This window comes from Onychomys torridus, chromosome 7 (genome assembly GCF_903995425.1).
Source record: "Onychomys torridus chromosome 7, mOncTor1.1, whole genome shotgun sequence".
Lineage (NCBI taxonomy): Eukaryota > Metazoa > Chordata > Mammalia > Rodentia > Cricetidae > Onychomys > Onychomys torridus.
In genome coordinates this window covers 11,885,765-11,906,202 of record NC_050449.1, presented here as the reverse complement: position 1 = coordinate 11,906,202, position 20,438 = coordinate 11,885,765, and the positions used below count along the sequence as shown (strand labels likewise).

The 20,438-nt window shown below is 41.1% G+C and overlaps 1 protein-coding gene across 7 annotated transcripts in view; it reads left to right on the top strand.

Moving 5' to 3' along the window:
* Fat3 (FAT atypical cadherin 3) overlaps positions 1 to 20,438 on the top strand; it is a 584,013-nt gene that overhangs the window by 235,556 nt on the left and 328,019 nt on the right. For all 7 annotated transcript variants that reach the window (XM_036193856.1, XM_036193855.1, XM_036193852.1 and 4 more), the window contains exon 3: positions 16,390 to 16,704. In XM_036193856.1, coding sequence (XP_036049749.1) covers positions 16,390 to 16,704 — 315 coding nt within the window. The remainder of the gene's footprint in view (positions 1 to 16,389; positions 16,705 to 20,438) is intronic.

The following is a 20,438-nucleotide window of genomic DNA, read 5'->3' as shown; positions in this document are numbered from 1 at the left end:
TCCACAATAGCCAGTAAGGTTATATTCAGAGTAAAAAGATGTATAGAAGACCCCAAAGAGATGTTTGACATGCCCAATAGACAGTAGGTTTTTATTCTTAACTCTATTGTGGGGCTGGTGGGGAAGATGTGGTGGGGAAGATTTGAATTATAGTCTGGAGAGTTGTAAGGATTAATCAGATTCACCCTTGTCTTTAGAGTTCATTCCCAGAACTCTACAGCTGGACCCACCATGACAGGTGGCCTGGCCTTGTTTTGCCACCTAGATCTGTTACCAAACATGGTCACACCCCTGTCTGAGATTTGTGACTTCAGATAAGTTGTTCACCTCTCTGGGCTTCACATGTTATGAAACAAACAATTCTTGGCACACAGTGATTCTATACCACATTGGTTTCCTAATCCCTGGGACAGCCAGCATCAAGATATTCTGACGATTTTCCTACTGGCCAGCACAAACAAGGCTAAAGAAAAGTCAGAGTTGAAATCGGTTTCTGTTTTATTCAGCTTTGTTTTCCTCAAAATTTCTTCTCATTCTCAAACTTAAGGAGCTTTCAACTCACCTATAGTAATCCAAGGCAAAATTTACTTCTTTGGTTCATCTGTTGTCGACAGCTTTGACCCAAGATGAAGTTTGTAGACCCTTCCATTTCTGAGGGTAGCTGTTCACCTCTATTCATAGGTTTGGCATTGGGTAGAGTTCCCAGAATCTCTTCTTTAGCTCCAACATTTCTGCTATGCATTTTGGGATCTGCTTGAATTAGTTCTTAGATGTTAGGAAGATGTTTTTCTGCGAATACCCAAAGCTCTTTTCTTTTAGCTTTTTGTCACCTCTCCTTACAAGTATTCTGCCTGAAATCCTAAAGTGCCCATGGCCCAAGTACAGATACCTTAGGAAAGCTTCTTCTCCATCTTCTGTTATATTTTCAGACTCCTATGCAGATAAGATCCCATTAATTCTGAAGATGCTGCAATATTTGCAAATATCCCAGGTGGTCTTGGGGAGAAAAGAGACTATGCAGGCTGGGGATGATGAGACTATGGCTCTCTGTCTATGGAAAGCCATCAGCTATGCTGAGTGAAGACTTCCCAAGATGGCTGCTTGGTGGTCACACACACTCCTATCAATAAGCTCTCACTCATGCTACATAACTGAGCTCAATAAACTCATTGGTTCATTGTAGGGACCTGCAATTGACTCAAGCTCTAGTTTGTCATTGTGACCTTAGAAGAAAGGTAGGTATTGCTTAGTCCCTCTCAGGGAGAATTATCTATTGAAAGTAACATAAATAGGATTTTGAGGTTTTAGAGGACAGGAATTAAGTAAATAGAGTCTTCATTGAGTCTCTTAGGTGTGCTTTGATACAGTTAGCACTGGTCCAGGGAAGTGCCCTGGTGGGATGAGAAAGAAGAAGCCACAACTATACTTCCATTCTCTCACTTCACAGGGACCTTATTAGCACACATGGAACATGTGACTCATACCTTGCAAAATTTTGTACCTCAGATCTTCAACTTTCAACCCCACAGAAATGCCCAGGGCACCAGACAACCACAACATGTTACTAATGCAATACATGTTTGCTTGTTTTCAACTAATTGACTCTACAACTGAACATAATTTAGGGGCATCAGGAAAGCTGGTTTAGAAGATCTTTACATCTTCCTTTAAAGTACTCAATGTGGCAAAAATATATAGTAATTTGTAAGTAAAAACTCATCCTACCATACCGTCTCTTTCTTGTGAGTTCATACCTTCATTAAGAATTAACAACCACTTCTGTTTGGTAACAGAATAGTATCTTTGCTAGAAAATTTTACTTCCTGGGTGCTTTTGTTCAACCTTTCTTCAGTGCAGCAACCAGGTGAGGTGGGCAGGGCAAGAGTCACTACTCTCCATAAACAAGAGAGATGGCTGAGGCACTTAGGGAAGATGAGGTGTGCAAGATCACCCAGCTGATTGGTGCCAGAGCTGGGGCTAACATCCAGGTCTGCTCAGCATGCCTTTCCCCAGTGCCTATTTCAGAGGGATCAGACAGCTGCAACCATTGGTACACAATGGCGTGTTCATGCAGTGTTGACTGGCTGGTTTGGCTGAAAACAATTGAAGAGATTTGTCACTGAGATTCTCATTGCTGCTCTAAAGTGGCCATGAGTGCATTCCCTCCAGTTTGCTGGTGTGCAGAAGAGAAGCAGAAGGAAAACAACTAATCTACTTGGAAGCTGTTTCCTAGGCACCTAGAAAGTTTTCAGAGCAGAGACGTTAGCTGTTCAAGCCAGTGAAGAACACCTGTTCTCCTCTCAAAGTCATGCCTGGGAGCAATATGTCTGCAGAACTAAAATAGAGAAGATATCCATCCAGCACCAGTGACTCAGCATCCATTAGAAGGTCCAGAGAGAGCAATGAAAGTATGCACACAGTGTGATGGGTTCGGATCCATGACCTGGCAGTTTAGCAGAGCTCTTTGCAGTACAAGCCACATGTGCTGGAGACGATTTTGGTCATAAACTCTTAGCTATTTCCATCCAAATCAGCTGCTTTAAATCAGAGCTTCTAAGATGCATCCAAGTTTTGGCTATTTATTTTAGTAATCTGTGAAATCTTCATTGGATGTGGCATTTTTTTCTGGTGATGATCCATCCAAAAGATGAGTACTGACAATATCCAGTGCATAAACTCCAGGACTGATGAGTGATTGAATCTGTTGTGGAGATTATGGATGCAAGCATGGGTTAGGATCACTCTGCCAGTGTCTAACTATCGTGTCAGCTGCTTCCCAGAGGGACAGATAATAAAAGACCATGGTCTTTTCAGCATATGCAAACTTTTACTTACAAATTCAAGGTTATATAAGAAAAACTTATAAAAAAGACTTAATTATAAAAGAGTCCATCTCACTCCAAATCAGAATAGTTACTACCAAGGAAGTAAAGAATATTAAATGGGGAAAAAGGAAACCTTTCTCTGCTGCTCAGAAAATCTTAATTCATACAACTCCGTATAGAAGTCCCCCCAAAACTACTGTAGAGCTGAGCTAAACCACTCCTGGGGATTCAAAAGCATCAGAGTTATCACTCCACAGAAATGTCTATACATTCATGTTCACTGCTATATGAGTCCAATAACCAGTTCATGGAACAAGCCTAGGTATGTCTGTGAACAGATTAATCAACAAAGAAAACATTTTCTTTGTACACTGGAAATATGTATCAAGTTATAAAGAAAAACATAATTATGTCATTTTCAGGGAAAATAAATGGACTTTGAGATCAATATGTTAAACAAATAAGACAGAAAAAATACTGTATGTCTTTCCTAATATGTGGAAATTATGTGTGTGTATTTGTGTGTGTGTGTGTGTGTGTGTGTGTGTGTGTGTGTGTGTGACCCGATAATAAGAGGGGACTCATGGGATGGTAGAGGTGCTGATAAGAGAATAATAAGTTCAAGGGGAATACAATCAAAGTACGTAAGATACACGTATGAAAACTCAAAATAAGACCGAACATTTGTGTAATAAATGTACAGCATGCAACTAAAAACAAAATAAAAATATATTAGTTAGCAGATATGTTAGTCAGTGAATATGTGGATGAGTATAAAGCGGTATCTTAGTCCTTCAGGATCTCTACCTGGACCTCCCACTCTGTTTCCTGTTTCTAACATAAATGCTGTATTTTTATTCCATGTTATAAAATCTCTTCAATGTTGCAGAATATTTCTTTACACTGTGTGAAGATGTGTTATACTGTGATTGATTTAATAAAGAGCTGAATAGCCAATAGCTGGGCAGGAGAGAATAGATGAGATTTCGGGGGAAGAGAGAACTCTGGGAATAAGAGAGTTGGAGATACACCAGGAGACACAGAACATGTTGGGCATTCAGAAATGTAGAAGAGGTAAAAAGCCACATGGTAGAATGTAGATTAATAGAAGCAGATTTAAGTTATAAAAGCAAGCAGGGGACAAGCTAAAGGCTGAGCTTTCACAATTAATAAGAAGTTTCTATGTTGTTATTTGGGGGCTGGTAGTCCAAAGATAGTCTGATAAGAAAGTTTGCTACACTTCTCCTATAGCTGCCTTTCTGCCTGGAAATCATACAGGATTCCTGTGATAGAATTCATGGTCAGCCTCTTGATAAATGTTTTCCTGGATTTCCCTTGCCAGTGTTTGGGGCATCTCCAGCACACTCCTAGATTGTATCAACAGGTGACGATTTGTCTACCACATTCAGCTTTTTCTCTGTGATGGTGCTCAAACAGCACAGACACTTGCTAGAGACAGAAGGAACTGTACATGCACCTGCTTACAAAGCACTTTAAGAAAGGTGGAGCTGGGCGTTGGTGGTGCACACCTTTAATCCCAGCACTCGGGAGGCAGAGCCAGGTGGATCTCTGTGAGTTCAAGGAAAGGTGCAAAGCTATACAGAGAAACCCTGTCTCGAAAAACAAAAAACAAAAAACAAAACAAAAAGAAAGAAAGAAAGGAAGGAAGGAAGGAAGGAAGGAAGGAAGGAAGGAAGGAAGGAAAGAAGGAAGGAAGGAAGGAAGGAAGAAAGGTGGAAGTTGATGTCATTTATAATTCAAGAGTGGCACATGAAGACATGCTCTGTTCAATTGGAGAGCTCCAGAGATAGCATTAAAGGTAACACTTGATAGGCAGGAAATGATACAGTTCTGCTTAATGGCTGGCACCATGTTCTTCCTACTGCACGGACATTGTACACATAACTTAAACATACAGCATCTCGAGGCATTTCCCACCCTCCTCCTTGGTGGTGGAAAGTGTTTTGTAATGAGCCTGGCATCAGTGAGGAAATCCTGTAGCCTTTGTGTAGGGCTAACTTGAACCTAGGTACAATAGCCCTTCACCCCAACTCAAAAGGGAGCATGGCTGATTTCTGCTGCACCTGAGGTCTGAGGCCTTTTTGTCAGATGATGAACCTGTATCACAGGGTTGTTTCCACAGGAAGGCGCAGGTCAAAACTCAGTCTGTTCATTTTCAACACTATCAGCAGGTGCATACACAAAAAGCTTTTGATGGAAAAATATTTCCGTTTGGTGAATTTTATACAAATTCTGAAACCTGCCTTTCTAGCACTTTTACACACATTTCTCAGTTGGTTATCTCAGTTAATTACCCTGTGGACTAGGTATCCTTTCCCTGTTATCGTCCTCATCTCCTGAAGAAGGAAACAGACATGATGAGAAATTTATTGGCTGGCTAAAGGTCACACCATCACTTAATGACAGAGTCAGACCCTGACCTGAGTGTATCTCCACATTTTATGGCATGACATCATCTGGTAATTATTGAGATACTGCAGCTTAAATTGGTCAGAATCTGTCAGTCAATCACTGTATTAAGGAATTCAGATTGTAAATACTTTGGGAAAGTCTTACTTATAAGATAGCTGAGAGTTCCTTTCCAAGGTTTTCTGTATCTGTTATAACACTGTGATTACAGGCAATCTTCAGTATGGAGAGAGAGAGGAGGGAGAGAGAGAGAGAGAGAGAGAGAGAGAGAGAGAGAGAGAGAGAGAGAGAGAGAGAGAAAGGTGTAGGTACATAGGGGATGTGGGGAAGGACAGATCTGCCTTCATCCTCAAAGAATTTACTGCTTTGTATTTAATTCACTCTTGCTGCCTGACTTGTAAAATGAATTTGTAACTTTACCTTTGGTTATTCATGTCCTTCATTTTCTTATCATCTATATTGTACTTTCCTGTTTATGCTGCTCTTTTAGCAAATATTCATTGAAGAACTATGTGTCCTTCCTTGTGCTAGGTGCTGTTCACAAGGAGCTAGTTACTAAAAACCTTTGATGCCCAGTTGAAATATTAAAATGGAAATTGAGGCATGGTGTGGTTAATGGGTACTGGAGGTGCATGGAATTTGCCTTGGAATTCCAGAGGGTGGGGTGACCAAGTCTATGCAAAAGAGGCAGAAGAGGGATGGAGACAATCCTCACGTGGAATAAGCTGACCAGGCAATTTCATTCAGTTCCTGGGAGGTGCCTTGGCTCTGCCCACTTCAGTATGGTATACAAAGTCCAACTTTAATTTTGGATGTCGCATGGGCATAGGTTGAAGACAAAGACAGCAGCATCTCCTCTACCTCTGACCTTGCCTTGGCTACCTTCTGTTTGTGTCAGTCTGGGTAGAAACCGAGTACTTGCTGCTTCCTGAGGAGAGGCCATCCTTTATGTGATTGAGCCTGGATAACCTAGAGAGGCAGCCAGTCAGTTGCCTTGTGTTAGAGGACAATGCACAAGAACTGTGACTTCTCTCAGCAAAGTGACAGCCAGCCTAAAGCCGAAAGAGCCCGCACTGGGCCCTGAGACTGGGAAAACTAACACATGTGCCAAAGGTTTTGTGAGAAATTGCTGGTAATCAGACTTGGGTTGAACTGAAGTGAGAACAATTCTGTGCTCACTTTCCAGTCTGCACGAGCTAGCAGACTAGTACCTGTGCATCTTTGTTGACCAGAGTTAAAAAGCACCGTCAACAGGGAAAAAGCCAAACTCACTCAAGCTTCTTATTCCTTCACAGATCGTTTCCCAAATATTTGTGTTGAGGTGTAAAACATTAGTTTAGGTTGAATTATGTAGTTTAATTTAATTTGATATCAGTGAAATCCATATTTAATGTGGTGTTATCCATGGTCTTTTTTTCTTCTAAGAATGAATTTATGTTGGTGATTAAAGCACCTGCATTAATAGGGACATAGCTGTTCTAAATTGCTGATGAACATGATTAGTCTGGTTGTACAAAAACTTCAAAGGAGAAAATATACCATAGAGTTTCAAAATAGCTCTCACACACAAGGCCTAATGTGCACTTTTCTTTATACTTCTTGGTTTCAGTCTCCCTGAAAACACTTCCAAGAAGTTTCCCCCTATCAGACAGAACACAGTAGTCAGGTGTAATTCTTTTTCAAGCCGAATGTGACAGAACACACATCGGCATTCAGAAATGAGGCTTTTGCAGTGGGTAATAGTGTAATCGGTTTTGCCAGCAGCAGAATGTACAATCCTATTAGAGATGGGGAAAAGAAAGTGCCACCTTAATTTACCTCCAGGCCTTAGAGCAATGACTTGAGGTGCCTGAGGCTACCTGTGTAAAGATACTTTAATCATATGGTAAAAACATTTTTAGTCTACTGCCTGCTTTTGATGAGAGACAGCTCTCCTTAGTTAGTAAAGGAAATCCATCCAACTTATAGCCTGACAATCCTGACATGCTATTTTTAATCTTTGTCAACATTAAACCTATGGAAGGCATTTAACAGGTTAAAGAAAGATCACCCCACCCCCTTTACATCTCCTGTGTTTCTTGAAGATAAATTAGCTGATGACTGTCCTGTGAGATGGATAGGTCACAAGGAAAAAGTACCTGGGAATAGAGGGAAGCCAGACTTTCATCCTGCTACCTTCAGCTAGAAGATGATTTCTGTTATTCTGTACCTCAGGGACCAAATTCATTATAGTAACCATCAAACTAGAAAGTCTTCAGCTGCGGATATTCCTTGAGCATGCTCTCTGGCTGTATGGGGGATGTGATCTTTAATTAGTTAGGGTTGTAAAATATTGCAGTGAATTTCCCAGCACCCTTTGCTTTGTCTTCAAGTCACTAATGCAATTGTTTTAATTGTGGCTGAGCTATTGTCTTTGACTAGATTTCCTGGAGTGCCCTTTACCAGTGAATGGTAATATGCACTGGGAAATCATGAAGCTTGTGGACAGCTGTAAATTGAAAGACACTAATCGGGTGCCTATTAATAGTGGTGCAGAGTCAGGGCCCTAATGCCATTAACTTTCGGGATTCATGTGTACAAACCGAGTACCATCCAGGAATCCAGCAGTCAGCTGTGCATGGAGCTTATGAATGCATGTGAACACAGGCACATACAGACTTGCTTCTTGTCTCTCTCCCTCCCTCCTTCGACTTTTCTGTTGAGGTCTTTTCTAATATGGATTTCCATTTTCTGTTCCGTCTATGATGGATTGGGTTCAAGGAAGTGACACAAGCATGCTGTTGCCTTTGAGCCTGTACTTGAGACACACTGTGTTTTATCTCTCCTCCTGCCTCCTGGCTTGACATCAGTTCTACCAGTGAGTTTTGACATGTGCAAATTAATAATCATTCAGTCCAAATGAGGATGCTGACCTTTGAGCCCACACAATGTACTCAGAAGAAAAGAAGCATCACCTATGAGCTCAGAGACTTTGAAGTTTAGTGAACGAGTGAGGGTACCTCCTCGTTATTTTTATTACATGTGTATCTATACATACATGTATGTATGCATATGTGTATAAATTTGTACCTGTTTCAAATAGACTGACAATTTACAATCATTCAGTGTAACAACAGTCTATATCAGCATGGAGTAGACTGCATAAAAGAATGGTTACTTTTGTGAAAGGCTTAATTATAAGTTGAAATGGCCTCTAGTTTGGGAATGGAGACCCAAAGCAAGGCAAGAAAACATTGCCAAGTAACACAAAGTCTCCCAATGCATAAATGTGGGGTAGAGAGATAGCCTGTCAGCTTGTTTGACAAGCATGATGTTTCTATGGCTGGGGCAAAGCTGAGGGAGGAGGTAATTTGTTCCCAAGAAACCTCCACGAATGGTGGTGGACAGATATGGACTTGCATCTTTGCTGTTTAGTCATGGCCATAGAATTTGAGGGGTAATATTTGATTACTGGGTTTTAGAAAAATACATAGTTGCAATATGTATATTGCCTTATAAAATGCTAGCAATTTTACAATAATCATGTAAACATAAAAAAGTCTAATAGTTACAGCATTGATTACAGAATTGCTAAACACTGAGCATCGTAAACAGTGTTTCTCACTGCTGTTGTGATAGGTGGACTAAGGGTGTGGTGTCCTCAACTTTGTAGTGGTTACAAGGTGATGCCCTCCCCTTACAGACTGAGAAAGTGACCCTTCAGCAGGGGACATCCCTTACAAAGGACAAAGGAAAAGCAGAGACTTTCCAGCTCCACTTTCATTGTGCTGTGTCTAAACCCTGCCTGCCTTTGCCTCTACCTCTCTCGTGCATGCATTTTGTCAAAAATGATTTTTTTTTCTTATTTTATGCAGGCATCCTATTTTTCCCTTTTTCATCATATTTAATTTTTGAAATCACAAGTCAAGCTGGGGAAGGGGGTCACTTAATGGGTAAAAAGCACTTTCCATGCAAGTGTGCAGACCTGAGTTCTCATCCACACATCCACTATATACACTCACAAAATTATGATAAAACTCACCTGTATACACTCACAAAAGTATGATAAAACTGTCACAGTGCAATGATTCCACAGCTCATGAACTAATCGCTACTAATTACTACTAAAATCAATGAAGACCAGTTGTTTTCATTCCTGTAAAAATAAAGTGCTCCCTATCCATCTGCTGGATTCAGTTTTCATGGACATAAAAGGACTTGCTTCCAACTCCTTTGAGGTGGTACTCTGCTGTGGCATCACCTCACTGTGGCAAAGGTTACAGAGAAGGAGAGGGACAGTATATGAATCACATTATCCAAATTAATTACCACTGTCATCTGAACTCCAAGAGATACGCTGTTCCAAATGGGAGTCCTAAGTGACTTGTGCTTGTCCATTGGAGGTTGTGAATTATTATGTAATGGGAGCTAAATTGTTGTAGTTTTTCATTTTAGGACAGTCGTGGCTGTCGGATCCAGATCACTCTCCAAAGATAAGTTGGGCCATGGAAAACAGAGTGCAAGCCAGCGGGCTGCACCAATTCCCAGAGGAGCCAGGCTTCTTGGGAGGTCAGTGTGCACTGAGGCAGTGGGGCAGCACAGACCTGTTTCTAGGATTATTTTTTTCCACTCATGGGTTTTGGATGATTCCCAGATGTCACTGTGCCTGTCTATTTAACCAGCCTTTGAAACCTCTGGTCATGCTTGCTACTCCAGCTTGATGGGCAGAAACCAAGAGTAAGGTGTTTCTGAGGCCTTTGGTTATGAACAACTGTTAGTTAGGGGTTTAATATTGTTTCTCTGCAGGAATGTACACAAATGGCCAATTAAGCCTACTCATTAAAATAAAGTATTTTTATAGCTGATCCAAAAATCCTGTGTCGGCTATGTCTTTGAAGCACTTAATTGTTATGAATAAATATATTTCACATTTGCCTGCCTTCCTCGCTATCCTTGCTGCAATACGTGGTCATAGTAGATTTTATGTCTTCCTTGACAAGGTTTTACAGTCCTCACCTGCTGGTGTGGTCTCTGGCAAAGCACTGCTGTGCAGGGCAGTGGTTCAGGAATTGTTCTTTTTCACTGTCTGTGCTTTGTGCTAAGCACAGGGAAGACAGAAGATGAGTCGGACACTGTTCCCCTTACGGAACTGAGAGAGGGACAGACAGGAAAAAAACTGCAGGATTGTGCACTAAATGCCACAAAACTGTAAATATAATTACAGCAGGAAAAGTAGAGGTCACATCTGCTTGAGGACTTGTTTACCATTTTCACAAAGCAGAATGTTCAATTTGTGAATTAAGTAGAAATAGAGGTTATTTGCATACACAAACCCATGTGCGTTTGTGCGTGCATTCACGTGTGTGTGTGTGTGTGTGTGTGTGTGTGTGTGTGTGTGTGTGTTAAGGGAGGGTTACTCCAGTTGGATTGTAAGATGGTAACATAGGGAGAAGAATTCAGAAAGTTTATTGTACATGGAGGGAGGCAATCTCATTAGAAGGCAGCTCTCCTTTCAAGGGACTTAAAGCTATTGCACCAATCTGGTCAGACCCAGGCCTGATTGTCTAGGTAACAACTGGGCTCTTAGGCCATGGCTGGAAGACTGCCACCAACTGGTTCTTCCTGTGTGATGATCCTTGAGTCACCTTATCACAGATGGAGCAGCCCTTGTCCTTGATCCATGATTTGGGGTCTATATGCATTTCTGACTGTGGCCTTTAGCCGTGCAACAGAGGCCTGCTGGAGGACCACAGGTCAAATGTGGTGTTTTGCTACTTGTATGTGTCACTAGACTCTCTAGAGTGTCTCTGCAGCAGAGTGAGCTCACAGGTCTACATCTGCTGTGTTTGTGTGGGTGATACACAACCAGTGAGGAACTGAGGTTTTCTTAGCCAGGTCCCCTACTATTTTAATTAAATCATGCTTTTAACAGCTCCTTCTGTCTGCTCTCCTGGGCTCTTTTGCTTTACAGCTTATTGCCACATGTTGGACACAATTAATGGATACGACAAAGGATGATAATTCTCTGTTAGGTTCTTCCTGCATGGCAGGAGCCACAGGGCCTCTGGAGATAGAAACAGCTCACATATACTCAAGCCTAATTTATTGTTTGGATACTATATGCAGTATCTGTCAGGTTCTCTGTAGGTGTGGGGTTCCTGCTGGGTAAGGTAGGCAGGCTCTGAAATGCTGTAGGCCACAGAACCAGCAGGCTTGTAGAGGACAGCCACTAACTCCATGATTAAGACTGTGAATAAACTTACTCCTCAGAAAGACGGGGCAGTACTTCCATGGCTGCTGATCATGCATACGATTTTGAGCAAGCAGGTGGTCTGAACCCATCCCAAACAGTCTCCTGTATTATATGCTGGGGAGATGGCTCGTTTGGCCCGCTTCCCAAACAAGGAGGCCTAAGTTCAGTCTTCAGCACTTGTGGAAAAAAGCAGAGCATGGTGGTACAGGCAGTGCCATCTAATCAGCAAGATCAAGGTCCCAGTGAGACAGACCATTTCAAAAGCCAAGATAGTTCCTGATGAATGTCACCGGATGTTAAAACATGTGTATGTATTCCCACATATAATTACACACACACACACACACACACACACACACACACACACACACACACACACACAGACTTCACATGCAGTCACACACACTCACATATACCCTGTCCCGTGTGACCTATGTTCCTCTGTCTTCTGAGACCCCAAGATTACTTGTATAGTGTCTGGTGGTGTCGCACTTCCCACTCTTGGCCTCTGTTGCAGTCTAATGTAGTTTTCCTGGAACTTTCCTGTGCTTATTTATGAACTGAGGTGGGTACAAGGAGAAAAGGTAGATGCAGCAGCAGCTGCAAGACCCCTAGACCCCTATTTCTAGAAACGCCCTCCCATTTTTCTGCGGCTCTAGCTAGTTAAGGAATACACAGTTAATTTAGAGCTATGCATGTGGAGTGGAGGTCCCCAGCTTCAGTAGCATCCCGTACTATTTCCATGGATGCCGGTGTCTAACTCGGACTGTGTACACATTGATTGTTTCTAGGATCCGAACCCTTCAACTGGGTCAGCCAGAGCTTCTGCAGGTGAATGTCAGGTGACATTCATGAAGTCAACAATTTACATAATCTTGTATTTTCACAGTATTATTGTCATTTTTAAAAATCATAAAATAGAAGTTTTTATTTTATTCATATACTTTACTTTGCATTATGGGTAGTTCCTAAATAAATGTCTTTATAAAAGGAAAAAAATCAACATGACTTTTCATCTCTGCCTTGTAAATACAAGATAATTTCCTCACAAATCTCAGTCATTTCAGCAAAAATCTCACTAACCTGCATTGTTATTTAAATAGTTTTAAACATGAAGTAATTTCAGTATAGGAATATTTTAAGAGATTAAATTCTCTTACATGTGGCCAAAGTCAGTATGGTAACCAAGTGTCGTAAGATGGCTTTGTTTTTCTCTCCTGCCCTTTTCCTTCCCATTCAAAGCCAGACTCTAGGTACTTAACAAATACACAAGCTGCCCTCCGAGTTCTATTATAGGGACCACAGAATCCCTTTGTCTCCTTGTACAGCTTAGTCTAACACTGCAGTTATCTGGGTCTCCTCAGTGCCTCTGGCGCTGTCCATAGCCCAAGTGGGCACATTTCATCTCAATTAGGAACAGCAGAAAAATGCAAGGCAGGGGAGTGTCAGAGGTCACAGCCGTTTAATGGGATGAAATTCAAATGAAAATTGGAAAACAATCAAAGAAATCTATAGATGATGAGAACTGGTGAAACTCAATTAGGAAAAACCATAGACTTTCCCCCTTCGGGGACTTGGTTTTTTTATGCTGACGTAGTGGCCTATTTGGTGATAAATAAATAGGGCAGCAAAGGGCTTTTTGTTTCTATTGTAAAGAAAAATAAGTTATTATCACTGTTATTCACACATTCTAATGCCTTTGTATATGTGCAATGCCTATGATCTGATCAACCAAAGCTGATTATCCAAGTATGACATTGCCTATGATTTGCCATCATCGCTCAAAGAAAAAAAGTAATTTGACTAGATTCAACATGGATAAACGAAACAAAGCAGAACTTTTGTGGAATAGTTTTCCCATAGTAAGCTTCAGCAAGTGTGTCATAATAGACATAGATGGGCTTTTTATGTCATAGCGTATAAATAGGGGAGAAACGGCACAAAACTCAGACCTGACCCATCTTACTTTGTTGGATGTTGCATTTTCATTGCCTAGAATGTATTTGATCTGGGAAATAAACCCAGCTTCTTATTTATTTGGTAAGTAGTCTCTGTGTGGTGTGTGCAACTATTTACAGGACCTAGGTTTATTTGGTAAGCATCAAATCACCATGCAAGTCAAGAGGCATTCTCTGGGGAAAGAACATGCGTGCTGTCTGCTTTCATTATGTTACTGGGCATTTATTTGAAGCTGTTACTCCTGCTACTCCTTCCAGGATCCTAAGTGTACAATTTGAATCTGTAAGCTTTGCTTGCAGCTTTCTTATCTGAAAAGAGAAACATCTAGAAGTCTCCTAAAAAGAGTAATGGTGGCACTTTTGTTATCAGCAACTCAGGAGTCCACACCAGAGCAGCTACTGAGTTCATTTCAGTTGAGGGAACGTTTTGAAAAAAGCCTTTTCTAAAAACAAAACAGCAACAACAGCAACAACAACAAACCCCTGGAATTCCCAGTCTACATACTAGGAGACCCCAACACTGTACTGAGTTAGAGAGCTGAAGATCTGTAGCAAATAGGTCTAAAATTGGATGAAGGTACAGCTAATATCTGACAGCACATCCTATTAACACGTTCTCAATTCAAGACCCAAAGGTCATGTTCTGACATTTCATTTAAAATCTCCATATTTTTCAACCCTGAAGAATTTGGGGCTGTGAACATATTTTGACTTAATTAAAGTTATACCTGTAGCAAACTAGCAAACTTGCCAGTATCATCTCTGCCAATCATAGCATTTTGTCCTACCATAGCTGGGACATTTGTGTGACTGAGCTAAATTATTAAAATTTAGAAAGGAATGATTCAAAGGCAGTAAAGATGGCTCTGTGCCTAAGAGTGCTTACTGCTCTGGCAGAAATCATGGGTTCAGGTCCCAGCACCTACATCAGGTAGTTAACAACCACCTGTAACTCCAGTTCCAGGGGATCTGAAGCCCCCTGGCCTGCATGGGCACTTGCACATATAAGCTCATGCAAGCACACACACATGCACATAAATAAAAGAAATAATTATATTTTAAAATGAAAAGAATGACTCAAATATTCTGATGGGTGAATTCAATAGTTATTATTCCAGGAGATAAATTATAGTATATTTTAATTTTTGTGTTCTTCCTAATAACTTATTATATAAAGATGAAGATTTCTGATAGCAGTCCCCCGAAAATACCCACTGCTGATACACACTTTCTAGAAGATAACAGATCAAGGACAGTTAGCAATGTGTATGCTGAAGTAGAGAGATGACTTGAAAAAATGCTTTCATTTCTTCCCTAACACTGTGTACAAATGCTGGGTATAGTAATATGTGCTTATAATCCAAGCACTGGGGTAATAACAGGCAGATTTGTTTGGGGCTTGCTGGCCAGCTTGCCTAGACAAATTGGAAATCCCAGGCAAATGAGAGATTCTATCTCAAGAGAAAAAACAAGTAGATAGCTTCTGGGGAACAAGCCCAAGATGAGTGCGTGGCCTCCGTGTGCACACATCCCATAAGCACAAGTACTTCCACCCATATGAATCACACAAAACACATGCCTTGGCCTCATAAATTCAATACTTAAGAAACTATTTTAGACAAGAATAGAAAAATACATAGGTAGAAAGCTTTCTTTTTTCTTAGCATAAGTTTTATTATTTAAAAAAAAAAGCCCTTAAATAAAGAATGGGATCTCAAGTTAATCTCATATTATGCATATGGTGATCTCTGTCTCTGGCATATCACTGTGACAAATTGTGGTAAATAACTTTGGAGATGAGGCTGCAATATCAACTGCCTCACCTCTTTTGAATATTTCCTCCTATCCCGAGGGGCACTCACCATTGGCTATTCCAACCTGTGTCTATTTAGATGCTCTCTCCCTTCCCAGTGGCAATACTTAATAGTTGTTTTTACCAGGTCTACAGGTCAAATTGAATGCCAAATTAGACAAAAGGCCAATAAGAATGAAGGAACTGGGAGTTGGGGTTGCTGGGGAACCGGCTCCTGAGGCTTTTCCAGTAACTTTCTGTAGTTTAAGGGTTTAATGAGCCCCACACCTTCTAAGAGCATCCTAACTAATTTTGAGATGTCCTAAGCTGGGACCTGGTTTCCCATAATAGTAACTGTGGCTCAGATGCTATACCTGTGATGATTCTGCTGCTTGGCTACTGGGGTGACGGCTGTGATGTGACATAAGAAGGCACCGTGTTGTCTTTTTTGGTGTCTCTGGCTGTTATTTGATTTTCGGTTTGGCTTTCATTTCAACTATGAAATAAGAAAGCCAGAAGAAAGTAGTTTAGGCGATTTTTTTTCACCTAATTTAAAATGATTGCCCATGAGCCTCTCTCAGAGTGGTCCGGGGTTTATTTAGGGCCCTCAATAGAGTCCTTGAGGGCGATGAAGCTCATTTAGAAAGTATATTGATATGGCTTCTTCCCTGACTGTTGCAGAATAGCTGTGACATTTGATTCTTCGGGAAAACAGTATGGTGCAGGCTTAGATCTTTGCAGGTAGAACATTTTCCATTTTAACAGACAAGAACATTTGAAGGGTCTATTTCATTCCTGTAAATGAGTAGATAAAATAATTTACCTGAGAAGAGTGTTTGTTTTGTATGAAATCAATTCAGCACATCACATCAAATAGAGAGATTGGTTTGCAAGATGGGGCTCATTTTGTCTCTCAAAAGACTGTCTTCTCACTCTTCCATCTTCTCTGTGGTGTTTGTGTGTGTGTGTGTGTGTGTGTGTGTGTGTGAGAGAGAGAGAGAGAGAGAGAGAGAGAGAGAGAGAGAGAGACCAACCGTCTGCTAATCTTCTTCAGTATGCCCTGACTATTTGAGCTGCCCTCCTGAATTCTGGGTTACTCACTTACCTGCCTCCCTTTGCCTAAGCCATCAAGTGCTCTGTGTTTTTCCCTAGGAGTCATCACTGCTGCTGACATTCTTGATCGAGAGACAACAGGGTCATACTGGCTGACAGTGTATGCCACAGACAGGGGTGTGGTCCCTTTGTACTCCACCATTGAGGTCTACATAGAAGTTGAAGATGTGAATGACAATGCTCCCCTGACCTCGGAACCCATCTATTATCCTGTTGTCATGGAAAACTCTCCCAAGGATGTGTCTGTCATTCAGATACAAGCCGAAGACCCTGACTCTGGTTCCAATGAAAGACTGACCTATAGGATTACAAGTGGAAACCCACAGAACTTTTTTGCCATAAATATCAAAACAGGTAAGTGCTTGCTTGGCTGAATTGAAATTGGCTGTCCACTTTTAAATGTGTTGTCTGGCCCCTGCTGCTGCTGGCTTTTCTATTTTATTGTCTATGGAACAGAGTCTTCTTTTCTGGGAATAGTTTATGCCCAAGTGGGTGTTTCTTCTGTCTACTTGGAGTGTTTCAGTCTCAACTGACACTAAGGTGAACTCATGTAGTAATAATCAGAAGCAACACAGACTGCAAGCTGCAGGCTTGCTCTGATCACTGTAAAACACGGTCCAGGACTGCTCAGATGGTCAGCTGCATCTCCTCTTTCTCCAGAGCAGCAGCCTGTTGCTGTGTTCATTATGTGAGCTAGCATTGTGAGGCCTCTACTTGTAGGTCCTTCTGCCTTGCTTGGCCTCACTCCAGCTTGTTGCAAAGGAAGCTCTCAAAGGCTTAGCTATAAGTTCAAAGATTTTCCTCCCTACATTCTCTATCAATGAGGTGCCCATGTTCCAAAGAACTTCCCATATCTGTATCTGAAGCTTTACACAAAAGTAGGCACAATTTAATTTCTGACTTTTTGCTCAAAAGGTTTCTAAAGGTTATAAAAAGAAGTGAATTTGTTAAGTGCATATTAGAAAGGAGTACTGATCAGGACTGTGTGGACGTTGGCTGAATGTGTCCTGACTAGGTTGCCCTCTAGAACATGGCTTTGTGGTGAAGTCAACCTAGGCATGCTACTGCTCTCCTATACTATGCCACTTTTAAATTTGCACAGAGACCTCAAGCCCTCAGGGAGAATGTGATGGCTGGGGCTTTAATTAATTGAAATTTAGAATAATGGAATTCTTTCATGTTTCTCTGGGCAGGTAAGTTGATGTTGGTCAGTGTTGGATTTGGTTGATGCTTGTTGGTATAGATAGACTTTCCTCAGGAACGCTAGTGGAATTGATAATTATTTGTCTTTATTTGTTAAAGGAGAAATATACTGTGAACATTATGTCCTTTATAAATATCAAGTTCCAATTCATAAAACTAGGAGAGGTTTTTTATAAGCCCACTTCTGAGTCAATCAGTCAACTTTTAGTCATATTTCAATGCTCTTAAAAGTATTTGATCAAGACTTTCACTCTGCTTCATTATAAATGAAAGGTGGTGATCTGCTAGCAGTGTCTGGCCAAGGCATACCTGTGCTAGAAGGAGAAGACACAGATAAAGGAGCCTGGCCCAGTATCTGAGGCACACCCAGCACAAACAGTCACCATATACCTGAGGACTAAGTCCTTGTTCTGTGCCAAGAAGAGTTTCTGGTCTACTTCTGTGCTGTGGTATAGGACTATAAAACGTGAAGAAAGAGAAATGAATGCAGATACTTCAAAGATTAAACAGGGAGAAGACAGAGAGAAGGAGAAGGGAGAGGGGAGGAGCGGGGGGAAAACAAAGGCAATGTCAATAAGTAAGTTGTTGTGACATTTGATGCCTCACGCTCCACATGCTATCCCTTCTTGATCGGGTCACCATTTCAGTCATCAGAGGAGGACCTGACACCCTGCTTTTAGCTTAAAGGACTCTACAGAGGGACAAGTTCAGCTGCTGCTGGCCTTTGCTTAGAGTTGAAAAAGACAATTACCTCTTATGAGCAGACCTCTTGGTTTCCCTGGCCATCCCATCTTAGCCTAATGGGTTCCATGCCAGTGAGAGACCTTGTCTCAAAAATAACATAGACATTGTTGCTAAAGAATTACACTCAAAATTATCCTCTGGCCTCCACATACACATGGCCACATGTGTATATATGCACATACACACATATACACACATGTGTACCCAACCACATACACACACATTCTTGAAAGAAGAATGACTATCCCAGATAATATGTGTCTGATGTGAAGAACTTAGAGTAGACCTTGTGTGCACTGTGCTCACTGTCTTTTATGCACATGAATTTTCAGAAGGCCCTACATTATCATAATGTGGCTTACACTGCATAATAAGAGCCTTAATTGTATGTATAATTTCTCTGTCTTTGCTAGAGGTTTTTAAAAACTGTGCCCAGAATGACATTTTCATCTAACTTGTCTAATTGTCTCAAAGAAATGCACAGCATGTCTTGGTTTTCAGACATAATATAAGAAAACAATATATCTTGTTTATTCAGTTATTAAGATCATGGCCCCTATTTCTTTTTTATCACAAAATCCAATAAATAAGATCATAAGCTTAAGATATGTTTTGAGCTTTTGAGGGACCAGAAGTAATATGAAAGTAACAGAACAGTTAACACTTGTGACACAGTGGCAGAATCAACACTTAACTGAAGTACAGGAGCTTTAGTGAATATGAGTTTGGCAAGAGAGATGGTCAGAGAGGGCTTGTTTTATGTTTAGAATCCTGCCTTTAAAATATTTGCCATGGACTTCATAAATGTGAAACTCTATGAACCACCACAGAGAACATAAAGTAAATCAGTCAGTCCAGATGTTACCAGCTTTCTATGCTTGGGCAAGTTGCTGATCCCCTCTGAAATTTAGTTTCCATGAGTGTGATGGTTAGCTTTTCCAAGGTGCAGCCAAGAATCATATGGGGAAAGAGTCTCAACGAAGGATTGTCATCATTGAGTTGGCCTGTAGACATGTTTGTGGAGGACTGACTTAATTAGGTTAATTGATGTGGAAATTCTATGCCAACTATGGGTGGCACCATTCCCTAGCAATCCTGTACTGTGTAACAGTGGAGAAATTGAACTGAGCAAATGCTAGCAAGTAAGTGAGCATGTGTTTATTCATTTCTCTCTTCTCTTGACTGTGGGTATAATGTTAGCAAAGGTCTCAAGCTCCTCCCACTGTGAGTTGGAACTGTGAACTACAATAAACTCATTCTCCTTTAAGTTGCTTTTTGTAAGGGTGTTTTATCACAGCAACAGCAATGAAACTAGAACAATAAGTAATGATTGCAGCAAGGAATTCAGGAGTCCCATGAGAATTTACCACACTGCCTAGCACAGCAAAGTCCCATGACAAATGACGATGCCCTGTCTGCTTTATGCTAATGGCAGGAATTGCTTTAATGTCTATAAGCCAGGGTTTCTTATCTGGAAAGTGAACACAACTTTGCTTACAGCACAGTTATTACTCACGGACAATGGAAGTCACAGTGCTTGTGGAGGATGCCAGTAAAATGCAGAACTCTATAAAAAAAGTGTGTTATTATGACTACATCTCTTTTTTATGTAGGGGTGGGGTGGGATGTGTAGGTGCCTGTGTATATAGATGTTATGTGGGTGGGAGGTCATATTTGTACATAGACATGGAGACCAGAGGCCAAACTCAAAACACAATTGTTAGTCTTCAGATACTGTTCATCTTGGTTTTGTTGTTTGTTAATTTGTTTGGTTTCTTTCTTTCTTTTTTTCTTCCTACCTTCCTTCCTTCCTTCCTTCCTTCCTTCCTTCCTTCCTTCCTTCCTTCCTTCCTTCCTCCTTTCCTTTCTTTCTTTCTTTCTTTGACCAGCAAGCCCCAGGCATACATCTGTCTCTCCCACCCCAGGGCTGGTATTACAAGCCCAGGCTATCTTGCTCAGCTTTTTATGGGAGTGCTGGGGATCAAACCCAGGCCCTCTTAGGCTTGCACAGCAAGCATTTTGCTGACTGAGCTGTTTCTCCAGGTTGTGCTTTTTTCTTTCATTTTTGTATCACTGGGGGATCAATCTCACCAAAGCTTGTAAGCTCCTTGTTTAGGGTGTTGCTTTTGTTGTGGGGAGAA